The following is a 13,122-nucleotide window of genomic DNA, read 5'->3' as shown; positions in this document are numbered from 1 at the left end:
AATGATATATTGTTTTCCAAAGTGACAGTATCAACGATGCTACCATCAAACATGTTTGCAGTTTCTAGTTACTTTGTATCTTCGCAAATACTTGGTGTTAACAGACTTTTACATTTCTGCCAGTGTGGTGGGTGATATGTCATTATCCTTTTAACTTAGGTGTCTCTGATTATTAATTGAGAGTCTCTTCATGTATCTACAGGTTTTTGATCTGTCCTTAAAATTATCTGTTCATTCCTTCGGTGTATTTTTCTACCATGTTTTTGGTCTATTTCTTATTGCTTCAGAGGTAGTCATATTTGTTCAAATATCTTTCCCTAATTTGTGGCTAATCTTTTGATTCTCTCTGTGGTCATCTGATAAATACACATCCAAAGAATGAAATTTAGTGGACCTTGAACAAGTTATTTTTCATGTCTGGGCTTCTGTTTCTGCTTGGATAATTGAGCACACTGATGTATCCCACCCCACTAACTCAATAGTGAGTGAGGGCCAAATGGGTTGATATGCACGAAGGCACATTTTGAAAGTAAAGCGCCATATCCATATATAGAAAGGCTAGTTTTCTTTCTACAGTATCATATTGCTTACATTTTTATACCAAAACATGCTCTCTGGGAATATTTTGTTTGTTTTTGAGCTGCTTCTTTCATCGCACTCAGTTTACTTTTTGAAATTATTATTCGTTTGGTCACTTATCTGTCCCTCTAGAATATAAGCCCCAGAGGGCAAGAATCTTATCTTACTTGTTCATCATTGCATCTCTGGCAACCTGGAGTAGTGCCTGGCACCTAATAGGTGCTCAAAAAATACTTGTTCAGTGAATGACTAAACCAGTGGTGTTAGTAGCAATGATATCATTGCTACTCATCCAAATGCTGTATTTAGGATTTGCTCCCAGTGCAAAGGACTTTCAAACTTATGCCGTGTATTGTTCACTATATCCCTGGCCTTTTCTTTTCCAGAGAGGGTGTGTGGAGCCAGAGGAAGAGAATTGTGCCTTAGGGAGCCAAGAGAGCTCAGTTTTTAGACTTGTAGCTGGGGCTCCCTGATGGGCTGGCACTTCTCTGAGGACAGATTTCTAGGGTGAGACCAGAATTTCCCAGGCTATTTTTTTTTTTTTTCTTTTCCTCCTTCTGCATGGTTGCTGTCAAATTTGCTGCTTTTCCAAACCCAGTTGGCTTTTGCTTTGTTGCTATGGAAACCGGAGCTGGTAGTTTGGGGAAAAATGTGTGTGCATGAGAGTGCTGGGGGAGGGGGTGTTGTGGAAGTGGTGGCGATCCAGAGCTGGGGCGGTGGCCATGGACATGGAGTGAGTGAGGACAGCAGGAAAAGACAGAAGTCTCTGTGAGGGCCCTGCCCACTTGGGCAGTGACTCTTCAGAGAGCTTTTGATTTCGCATGGTGCACACTTGGGGAACAGGCATCTCTTTGTAGATCTGCAGGGCTCCCCTGGCTCCCGTCCAGCCCTTCAGTGGAACATCTGGAAAGCCTTGGCCCCTCCCTGTGCCAAAGCCGCTGAGCCCTGGAGACAGAGATCAATGACCTCTTCTTGGCTGCTCCTTAACCCGTGTCCCAGACAAGCGTTTTTTTGGGAACCAGTGAGTAACACAGATCTTTGATGCCAAGGCTTGTGGGCTGTTGCAGGAAGACTTTCGCTTTTGCTAGACGGGTGGGGGCAGAGGAAGGGTCTGGGAAGGGAAAGCAGTGAGAATTTGGCTTTTCAGGAAATCTGAGCCCAAGTGGGGAGCCCTGCTTCCTACTCACTGGGTTTTCTGACTGAGAAAACAGCAAGCTGAGCTACTGCCTGAGGTTCATGCTCCCTCATGCTGGGGCTGATATTAAGGGTGGGGGTGGGCTTGAGGCTAGAGACTAATTTGGTTCTGACCCCTGCAGGCCATTCTTGCAACCTCTGGGAGATAATGTTGAAAAAGCACAGGGTGATTTTTTTTTTTTTTAATGCACATAATTTATCATACACTGGGCTGTGTTGAAGGCAGTAAAAAGAATTTATGGTGTATACTAGATCGGGATAAATATGCCATGTAATTACCTGTTCTGCAATAATGCTTTATAATCCATGTGTTAAGTTGCACATTGAATATTTACCACAAAAAATTGCATGGGCACACAATTGAAAAAAACATAGAAAGAGTAGAAATGCCCTTAACCCATCCCTCAATAAACAGGCTCTTCCTACTTGAGGTCAGGTGCTCAGGATCAACTTACCTTCAGCGTCCTTAAAATAAGACCTCTTTTATTCAAACGTTTTTCTTGCACATCGTAGGTACAACTTACCTTCAGCGTCCTTAAAATAAGACCTCTTTTATTCAAACGTTTTTCTTGCACATCGTAGGTACAACTTACCTTCAGCGTCCTTAAAATAAGACCTCTTTTATTCAAACGTTTTTCTTGCACATCGTAGGTACAACTTACCTTCAGCATCCTTAAAATAAGACCTCTTTTATTCAAACGTTTTTCTTGCACATCGTAGGTACTCAGAAAGTGCCATTTGAACTGTTGATGGGAATGGAGTCCCTTGACCCAGAAATTCTGCTGCAGGTTTAACCACTAAACCTGCTCTGGTGATGCAAAGACAACATCACCAGATTTGAAACAGAAGAATCTAGGAAATAAGGTAAATGTCTATAGATAAGGAATATTTTTTTACCTCCCTATCATGGAATAATAAGCAACCCTTACACATGTTTAGGTTTATTTTACTATATTAATGGGGAAATATGTTCAAAAGAAATAAATTTCCAAGTAAGTTGGAATAGTTTGGATAGCATGATGTCATTTGTGCAAAAAGAAAGACCTACTGACACACACTCGGTTTGTGTACAGACACAAAAATTTTCCCTCTGAAAAGTGGGAAGGGGAACCAAAGGGCTTTTGCTTTCCCCCGCCCCATATCCCCTTAACTCATTGATATTTTTGCCTTGAGCTTATAAATATTTAAAATCTGTGCATCTGAATTCCTCATTATGTTGCCTCCTAGTATACATGACTACTTCCTCTTTCCCCTAACAGTCGGCTCCTCCTCTCACCTTCCAGGTCTCAGCATCCGCGTAGCATCTCCTCAACCCTCCCTGGTGTGTTTTGGTCTCCTTTCTGAAGCCCCACAGAACTCCCTGGTCGTACACCTCAGCGGTGCATGAGGCCTCTCCCAGGTGGCTCTCTATCTTGTTCTGTGGTGTCGGCTACCCTCCAAACAGACCGTCAGGAGGGAAGGCGGAACAGTGTACAAGAGGGCATCAGGTGCTGCAAGGCAGGAGTCCTCGAGGCAGAGGTCTCTATTTTGCCTGGCTCTTTTGGCTTTCTGTGTCCCAAGAGTCACTGACTCTGTGGTCCATTCCCAGGGCTGCAGTGCTAGGAAACCTAGATCCAAGTCATCCCACAGGTGATAGGAATAAGGGTGAATGGCCCGGGGCTTTGGGTACTGCGAGGACTCCCAGCAGGCGGCTTCTTACCAAAGGTAACTCTCTTTGGCCCCGAGGCTATGTGTGTGCGCATGCGCTGCATGTGTCCTCCTGCACATAAAAGCACGCGCACGCGCGCACACGCGCGCACGTCACCTGTGCAGCTCCTCCGGGCTCTTTGCTCGACAGAGGCTTCCCTCGGCGGTGGAAACTCAGGTACCCTTCTGCCTCAGATCTGAGCGTTCTGGCTGAGAGCTGTTTTGAAAAACAGCTTTCCTGGTTCTCTGTTTCACTCCTTGGTACCGAAGGCTCCACAGCCCCCACTCCCTGGTCTGCTGGGGGAGAAGGGAGCAGTTGGGGCACAGTGTTTGTGGGGCTGCGGAGTTGTGGGAAGGGGCAGTTGGATACACAGTTTGTCTTGTTAATGTGGTGTAGGGTTCTGGGAAGGAAGGTCTGCCGAATTAAGCTCTCCATTTCCTGATATCTCATCAGCTTTTGGCCTAAACCCTACTGACGATTTTGTTTGGAAGAACTTGACTCTTAAGAAAATGGGGGGTCTGGGGACCATCCTCCGTGTTACGTATATAATAATGTGGCTTTTGGCATTTCCTACCTAAAGATAGGAATGCTTGTCTGCATCGTCAGAGGGCTTAGAGTTTAGTCCTAGAGACAGGCTGGTCCGAAAACAAAACACCGGGCAAAATAACACTTGCAAAGACCCAAAGCCTGCTCCAGTGTGAACCTCTGAGGGCTGCAGCAGTGCCTGCCTGCCCTTCCTCCTTTGTTAAGTGCTAACTGGCCAACTCCGGGGATGCACAGATGAGTCATACACCATCTCTACTCTCAAGGAGTTTACGCTTTAGGCATAGGCGCTACGACAGATTAAGTGCAGTACAGCATCATTGAGTTTGGAGCTCTTTCAGTTTAACATTCACTGAGGCTTAAAGGATGGGCTGCCCAACTCCACCTGGCTTGGAATAGAGGATTGCAAACAGATGGGGTTTTTTACTGGTGGGGAGGGGGCAAGTGGTCCTGGCGGGCAGGCTTCATCTGGATATATAGGAAAAGGGCTCTACAGGGTGGGTAGCCAAGATGGGATGGTGTGCTTGGCTGGCCTGGAGACACGCAGAGGGCAGTGTGCATCGTACTGGGAAATAGGTCACTTGAAAGGCCATGGAGGTTTAAAGACTGACCCTGCCACCAGCCCCACCTAAACTAGTCCCACATTTTTCCAGATTTTAATGTCCTTACCTATAGAACAGCAGCAATAAAACTGCCACATAGAGGAGGAATCTGCACCTCTGATCTTTAGCTAGAGAGTAAGCCAGAGTTCAGCACGGGGTCTGAATGGTTTTACCCTTGAAAAAGCTGCATTCTATTTTTCTGGCCTGCTTTTCATGTCAGAATTGGTGTCCTTGGCATCGGACCCCTGGGCCTAGGGACCTTCAATCCTTTGACATTGCATCCAAAGTTTTCTGCATATTTTGGACATGAATTTTGAGAGCAGAGGATTCATAGCTTTGCTCCAGTTTCAGAAAAATTCAGGACCTAAAAGGCTTAACCACTTTGGAGGATGATCTTGGGTCCTACCATGCCACTCTGGTGTAACCTTTCATCTTGTCCCCCGACCTGCAAATATATATATCTATGAAATACTTGACATAATAGACTGTTCTTAGCACTTATTTTTCACTTGCGGGAAGTGTAAAGCATTGTAATAGAAATATGTTTAAAATGTAAACTTCGTTACCTCCTTAGGAAGAATGTTCTGAACACAAGACGTGTTTTATATTTCGGACTTTAATTTTTTTCGGACATTTTTATGAACCTCAATTATTGGTCTGTACTTTTCTAAGGACTCCAGCTTGTTTTGTTTTTAATTCCTCCCACCACTCCTACTTAACTTGTCCTATGTTGTGGGTTATAAAGAGATGTCTTAATTTCTGTATAATTGTTTCCATGGGCGCCTGGGGATGGCTTCAGCTTCTCTTTTGAAGTCAAGTGTTGTTTTTATGATCACGACTTGCTGCTTGGGCAATATGGAGTTGTGTTCTAGACTCCACGGTAGTGGGTCTCAAACTTGAGCATGCGTCAGCATTAGCAGAAGGGCTGGTTCATATACCAAATTTCTGATTCTGTTGTTCTGGGGTGAGGCTAAAGAATTTGCATTCTTAACAAGCACTGCAGCTAGAGAACCATGATTTTAAAATAGCACTTCTCAAATTTAATGTGCATCCAAGTCACCTGACCAAAATGCAAATTGTAATTCAGAAGGTCTGAGGCAAGCCCTGAGAGGCTGCTTTGCTCCCAGGTGATGCCAGTGTGGCTGCTCTGTAGACCCTGCTTTCTATAGAAAGACTTGAAGGTGGTGGTTCTCACTTCTGAACACACTCAAATCCCATGGAGAGCTTGTGGGATAAATGAGGGAAGGGGAAGGAAAGACAAAAGATCTCCAAACAGGAAAACCTGAATCCCTGGGGCTGGAGTCCGGGCCCAACTCCCCAGGTGACTGGATGTGCATTCAAGGTTGTGAAGCTGCTGAAAGTCTGTTCTCTAATTAAATGGAGTGTTATACAGCCTTGAATATTTGATTGACTAGTCGTTGGCCTTCAATGTGGTTTCACTTTCGAACCATCTGGAAAGCTTTAAAAGATATTGATACATGGATAAACTAATATGATGTCCAGGATTTGCCTCAAAATAACGTGGTGGGCAGAGCCATGGGTTTGAGTATTGATCTGTGCTAGCCAAGATGTAGCCATCAGCCACCTGTGGCTATTTAAATTGAAATTAATTACAATTTTTTTAAAAAGTGAAAATGCGGTTCCTCTGTGACACCAGGTACGTTTCACGTGCTCATTAGTCCCATGTGGCTAGCAGCTGCCACACTGGGCAGGGCAGATGTGGAACATTTCTGTCACTGAAGAAAATTGTATTGGGCAGCACTGGGATATCAAAAGAGATTGGCCATGAGTTGATAATTGTCGAAGCTGGGAGATTGGGTACATGGGGGTTCATTATCCTTTTTTGTCTACTTTTAGATATATTTATTTCTTCTTCTTTTCTTTCTTTCTTTCTTTTTCTTTTGGGGGGGGGGGCATAAAATGTTTCAAAAAGATGCCCAGGCAGTAGGAGGGGGCCTGGACATCAGTGGGGTTTTGGTGGATCCCCCAGTGACTCCAAACTCAGCCAAGGTTGCAGCCTCTGGACTAATTGAACAGATGGGCTTAAGAATGATCAGATCCAGCTGTGTTCCTGACCAGTGTGGCCTTCACGCCACTGTTTGGTCCCAGGTTTTTTTTTCTCTCATCTGGTTAATGAGGATGGAGATATTTGTCCTGCTTTCCTTTCCCCAGACGTAGTAAAGTCTGGAGAGAAAATAGTAGAAAAGCTTCAAAAAATGTCGAGCACTGAGTACACCTAAGCAGTTCATTGCTTTTCGTTGTTGAAGTCTTGCCACAGTGAGGCCGTGGGGTAGGGTTGCCACATAACACAAAGACAGGAGATCCTGTTCAATTTGAATTTTAGCTAAATTTCAGATACCTTTTTAATCCTTTAGTGTAAGTTTGTTCCATGCAATATTTGGGACATTTATATACTGAACATTTATTTGTGTGTTTTCTGTAAATCCTATCTCGGCACCTCTTTCCCAGCCCATGAGAGTAGAGGCTGAGCTTTTATCTGTAGCTGCACATCTGTGGGGCTATTAGCTTTGCATAGATGAATTTTCTGTAAATGATCATTGTGAAGGAAGGCATTTCTAAACCTTTGCTTTGAAATCAAGTTAACGGAGAGTTTGCTTTTAACATTCAGTGGAGGAATGTCCGTTTATTTAGATCTTTGATTTCTTGCATCAAACGTTTGTAGTTTTCCTCAAGTAGATAACGTACATATTTCGTTAGATCTATGACTTTTTTTGGTGCTAGTGTGTTTTTAATTTATTTATTTGTCTTTTTTTTTTTAAAGGCTGCACCTGAGGCATATGGAGGTTCCCAGGCTAGGGGTCTAATCAGAGCCACAGCTGCCGGCCTACACCACAGCCAAAGCAACGCTGGATCCTTAACCCACTGAGCGAGGCCAGGGATCGTACCCACAACCTCATGGTTCCTAGTCGGATTTGTTTCTGCTGTGCCATGACGGGAATTCCTGTTTTTAATTTTAAATTCAAATTATTCATGGCTAGAACTTAAACAATTGACTTTGGTGTATTGACCTTATATTCTGTAACCTTGCTCCAATTGCTTATTAGTTCCAGGGTTTTTTGTCAATTATTTGGGATCAGCAGTTGCCAGAGGGTGGGGCTAGAAGAGAAGAGGGAGGGAGGGATGAATAGGCAGAGCATAGGGGATTTTTAGGGCAATGAAACTATTCTGTATACAGTAATGATGGACATACGTCACTATATATTTGTCAAAACCCATAGAATATATGACAGTGAATCCTAATGTCAACTAGGGATATTAATGTATCAGTACTTGTTCATCAGTTGTAACAATTGTCCCACACCAATATGAAATGTAAATAATAGATGAAACTGTTGGTGGGAAGCAGTGGGTGTTTGGGACCTTTGTACTTCTCATTGAATTTTTTCCTATAAGCCAAAAACTGCTCAAAATGAAGTATATTGATTTAAAAAAATTAATAGGAGGCAGGCCTTGGTGAAATGAAAATGTCCAGGATTGGTTGGCACATGTTGAGTCTTCCATCGGCTGAGAGAATGACTTGCCTAATCATTGGATGCTGTGATGATCCTGGGTGTTCCCTAGTTTCCTTCTTGGTGTTTAGGCGAAACATGTCATGCTTTTCTCTCCATGTTGTTGGGACTTTGAATGGACCTGTGCTGCTAATAAGGTGCTAGCCTGTTTCTAAAATAAGAACAAAATAGATTCTGGTAATGGTTACAATATTCTTAAAATGGTGCATTCTCATGTCATAGGAGTGACTTGGAAAAGATGGGAAGGAGTGGAAGCCTCCGCTTCCTCATCTTGGAAATGGGGTTCATTCTCTCCTGCCTCTTCGGGCTGCGGTGATGAAAGGAGGGAAAGCATGTGACATGCTGGGTACACGGTGAGACCCCATGATTACGAAGACCCTAGATCTTTGAAGAGAAGAAACCCTGGGAGACCAATGGCGCTTAGGAAGAACAGGCTTCCCAGAGGACAGTGACTGAATACTCTGTCCCCAGGAGGGGCCTGTCTGTGGGTGACATTGTGGAAGGGACTTTTCAGAGTGTGGCGTGCACTGGGGGCCTCCAAATGCTGCTTGTGTTCAAAGATTCTGGGGTGCTAAAGGGGAACCGTGGTTGGATGTGGAAATGATAAAGTGGGTAACTTGTTAACTGCCGAGATGGGAAGAGACCCCTTCTCCCCCATCCCCAAGTGGCTGGCCTGGCCTATGGCCCCCATCCCCCATTCCTAGAGAGAAAAATCTCCTTTCTGTTTGGCTCTGAGAGCATTTTAGATCTTCCGTGGTGGGGAAAAATGGAAGGTCCAGCCGGTTGACACATGCACCTGGAGCCAGCACCTAGGATCTCTGTCTGAAGGTGCATTTAAATGGACAAAACCCTTTCCCTGTTGGAGGTTGAGTGCTCTGTGAGACCTGTGGTTATATAATCCAGCACTGAGGCGGGGGGAACCCTATAAATAATTGCTCTGTTGCTCTGTGCTTCTTCTCTTGATAGAAACTAAAGTGTGTTTTCTCAGCAGCAAGGGTGATAGAAACATCTTCAGAGGAAGAGTTTTTTTTGTTTTTTTTTCCTGACTCCTTGAGAGCCGATGATTTAGAGGCATCTCTATAGGAGATTAAATGGAATTCAGGTAAACAGCTGAAGGGTTTACATGGGATTAAGTTTTTTAAGACGCCATTCTAGGGGGTATTTTCTATTGCAGTGATGAGGGTGCAAAGTAGTGGCTTTGGCAGGCAGGTCAGTGAAGAGTGGACTTGTCCACAGTCCCCTCCAGAACTGGACATAGGCCTCTTTCACACCTGCTGGAATCATCCCCTTAGGTGCCTGAGATGTTTGCTGTCTGGGTCTGGTGAGCAAGTGGAGAAAGGGCAGCAGCTGGGACCTCAGACCAGTCAGCCAGTGACATCCAGAGCGCCTTCCTCATTCCACAGATGTGTTGAACACCGACAGTGTGCCAGGCGCTGGGGCAGACGGAGGGCTGCCATGTGGACACAACACGCAGAAATATCTGCCCTTGTGGCCCTTAACTTCCGGTGGGGGAGACAGACCACGGGCAAGAAGAGTAATTGTTACATCATTGTAACAGCTTGGGAGAAAAAAAATGAAGTGGGAAAGGGGGATATGAACTGTAGGGGGTGAGGACCCTGAGATGTTAGGGGGCCAGGTAGACCTTTGGATAAAGGCTTGAAGGCACAGAGGGACTGAGCCTTGCAGGAATGAAAGAACATTTCTGCGCAGAGAAAACAGCAAGTGCAAAGGCCCTGCAGGCAAGGGAGCGTGACTGGAGCCAAGAGGATAAGGAGACAAAGGGCAGAAAGCAGGTCAGAGAGGTAGCAGGGAGCCGGCTCAAGCTGCAGGGCTTCACAGATCACAGGCAGGACCCTGGCCTCTGCTTGCAATTAAGATGGGGCTCCAGAGGGTTCTGGGAAGAGGGATGGCCACTCTGAGTTTGAAGGGGATCCGTTTGGGCTACTGCATGAGTGGACAGCAGAAGGGCCTATTAGCCGTGGCCATGCAGTGAGATGGGGGTGGCCTGGATTGCAGTGGTGGGATGATAAGAAGCTGGATTTTGGATATAATTGAGCAGGTAATTTGAGAATGTTATTGATATGTTAGAAGTGAATTGTGAGATAAAGGGAGGAATTAAGGATGACGTCAAGATTTTAGGGTTTGGCTGGGAATTTAGGGTTAATAGATGCAAACTCTTGCCTTTGGAATGGATAAACAATGGGATCCTGCTGTATAGCACTGGGAACTATATCTAATCACTTATGATGGAGCATGATAATGTGAGACAAAAGAATGTATACATGTATGTGTGACTGGGTCACCTTGCTGTATAGTAGCAAATTGACAGAACCAGCTATAATGGAAAGAAAATCATTAACAGAAAAAAAAAAAAAAAGATTTTAGGGTCTGGGCAGTTGGTAGGATGGCATTGCCATTAACTGATGGGGAGGGACTGTGAGAGGCAGGGGACTATTTTTGAGGTCCATTCTGGTCGAGTTAGATTTGAGGTGTCTGGGAGGTATCGAGGTCAAATATCAGGTGGCCACCTGGATGTGTGGCTCTGGCATTCAGGGGAGAGGTCCAGGCTGGAGATGGAAGTGTGTGGGAGTCCTGAGGGTGTAGGAGGTCTGCGGAGCTGTGAGTGTAGAGGAAAACATGGCACCTGGGAGCTGGGAGGGTCCTTAGTTCAAACTTGCCATCTCGTACTGGGTAACTCAGACACCAGGAAGTAAGGGTTGTACACAGGGTTATACCCTTGAGAGTTGGAAAGTCTGGATTAGAACTCAAGTCTGCTAAGGCCTACCCAGCCACACCTCTTTACAGGGCTTTTGGCTGGAGACGTAGAACTGGCATTGTTGGGAGTTCCTGTTGTGGTGCAGTGGAAGCAAATCTGACTAATATCCTCATGGATGAGGATTCAATCCCCAGCCTTGCTCAGTGGGTTAAGGATTGGGCATTGCCCTTAGCTGTGGTGTAGGTTGCAGACACAGCTTGGATCTGGTGTTGGCTGTGGTTGTGGAGTAGGCTGGCAGCTGCAGTTCCAATTCGACCCCTAGCCTGGGAACTTCTATATGCTGTGGGTATGGCCCTAAAAAAGCAAAAAAACTAAAAAAACCAAAAACCCAAAACAAAACACTGGCAGTGTTTGCTGGGGGCCTGAACGACAGGAGGCAGCCCTCCCATATATGCACTCTGCCATCTTCACGTGGGATGGCTTCTCCCCAGTCCCCCAGCCTGATCCCTAGAGTGCTGCTCAGGAATGGTGCTGTCCATGGATTGTCTATGGCTGGCCAGTGAAAAGGTCAGACTGGAAATTGAAGCATTTGGAAACTCCTCACAACTCAGCATTGCCACAACATCCAAGGGTGACACCGGTGGACTTGCTTTGTTGAACTGGGTGGGGACAGATTTGAGTGTTCCTGGCATGGATATTAGCCCAATGCGGTGGGACCATGTGCTCCATTGCAGGTAAGAAGTTCAGGTCCTTCAGTACAGGTGGGTTTGAGAAGCTCGGGCCCCAGCATGGGGCCTGCTGAGGAAAACAGTAAATACTTATTAGACATTAAGTTCAGAATCTTGTGCTCCTGTTTCTGCTGTTTAAGACTCAGGTTGTGCCTTTTGCCAAGTGGTGAAGTCAGCAGTTTGCTTTTGCCTTGAGGCATCTCAGCTTCCTCCTTTCCCTCCTGGAGAGGCTCTGGCTCCACTGTACTGGCTCCCTGGAGATGGTATGCTTCTCGGCTCAGTATCACTCAATCTTCCCCAAGAGCAGTTCTTCCAACAACACCTGGCTGCCTTTAGTGTGACCTCACCGTTGTGCACCGAGGCATGCCTATCAGCCACAAGAACAGAGTCTCTCGTCTTGGCGCTTCAAGGGAGGCAATATATTTTGGCTTCAGTTTAGAGGGAGGCACTGAGCTATTGTAGAAAAAGAGTTTTTGGAAGAAGGCAGACCTCAGACAAGGGCCATTGTTGACTTCCTACATCTAATCCTTCCTTCTCTGTAAAAGGGCAGTATAATGCCATTTGCAGCAACATGGATGGACCTAGAGACTCTCATCCTGAGTGAAGTAAGTCAGAAAGAGAAAGACTCATCACTTATATCTGGAATCTAATATACATCACAAAGAAACCTTTCCAAAGAAAAGAAAATCATGGACTTGGAGAACAGACTTGTGGTTGCCAAGGGGGAAGGGGAGGGAGTGGAAGCTTGGGGTAAATAGATGCAGAATGTTGCCTTTGGAATGGATTAGCAATGGGATCCTGCTGTGTAGCACTGGGAACTCTGTCTAGTCACTTATGATGGAACACATAATGTAAGAAAAAAGAAGGTATACTTGGATGTGTATCTGGGTCACCATGCTGTACAGTAGAAAAAAATATATAAATGATAAAAAATAGCAATAATCTCCAACTCAGGGCAATGTTGGGAGGTTAGATGGAATAGTGGTGTGAGGTGCCTAGTAGAGGAGCTGGTGCTAAAGGGATTGTCAATACAAGTTCTATCAAATCACACCATGTGGTTATCTTCCTCCTTAGGATCCAAACTTGCTCAAATCTTCAGTCCCTCAAACCTCTCACTCTGGGATAACTGCCCCCCCCACCGCCCTTCCCTGTCCCTCCGTTCCCTGCTTTGTCTGCCTTTAGGATTCTGTGGTTAGTGTGCCGGATCCCACAGTCTTGGACAGGCTCCTGGGTAGAACTTTGCCCCACAACTCCAGAGGGATCTGTTCCAAAGAAAGAGGCAGTACAGGCTTCAGCTCTTGCCTTGGCTTGCCCTGAACTTGAACCTAGCCTCTTACTGCCCAGCCTGCTATCTTGAGGCTGGATGAGGGAGGAGGCTCCTCAGCCTAAAGCCGGCTGCCAGCCATCAGATAGGTCCTCCCTCCAGTTGGGCAAAGCCTCCAAGGGCTGATCTCCCACCTGTCATTCGCCTTGGAGCCAGTTGTCAATTACCACTTTTTCAGGGCTCCCTGCCTCCTTCTAATTCTTTGATTTTGGTCTTTGG

The 13,122-nt window shown here is 45.6% G+C and overlaps 1 protein-coding gene and 1 long non-coding RNA gene across 6 annotated transcripts in view; both read left to right on the top strand.

The window, feature by feature from the left end:
• The window catches only part of PRKCE (protein kinase C epsilon), a 514,046-nt gene that overhangs the window by 210,556 nt on the left and 290,368 nt on the right, over positions 1–13,122 (top strand). Inside the window, exon 1 of one of the 5 annotated variants that reach the window (XM_085019381.1) lies at positions 3,439–3,637. The exons of the other annotated variants lie outside the window; for them this stretch is intronic. Within the exon in view, the coding sequence (XP_084875507.1) occupies positions 3,502–3,637 (136 nt within the window). The 5' untranslated portion in view covers positions 3,439–3,501. Of the gene's footprint in view, positions 1–3,438; positions 3,638–13,122 lie in introns of those variants that run through there. 5 annotated transcript variants of the gene reach the window in all.
• Positions 1,241–3,172, top strand: LOC146404832 (uncharacterized). Its single transcript, XR_014842024.1, has 3 exons — positions 1,241–1,600; positions 2,494–2,637; positions 3,057–3,172. It is a non-coding gene; the product is annotated as an uncharacterized LOC146404832 (long non-coding RNA).

Source organism: Sus scrofa, chromosome 3 (assembly GCF_054392235.1).
Source record: "Sus scrofa isolate SSC_HxYL_T2T_F1_AM1 chromosome 3, Sscrofa_HxYL_maternal_Yorkshire_Landrace_v2.0, whole genome shotgun sequence".
Classification (NCBI taxonomy): Eukaryota; Metazoa; Chordata; class Mammalia; order Artiodactyla; family Suidae; genus Sus; species Sus scrofa.
This window is presented reverse-complemented; position numbering and strand designations above follow the sequence as displayed.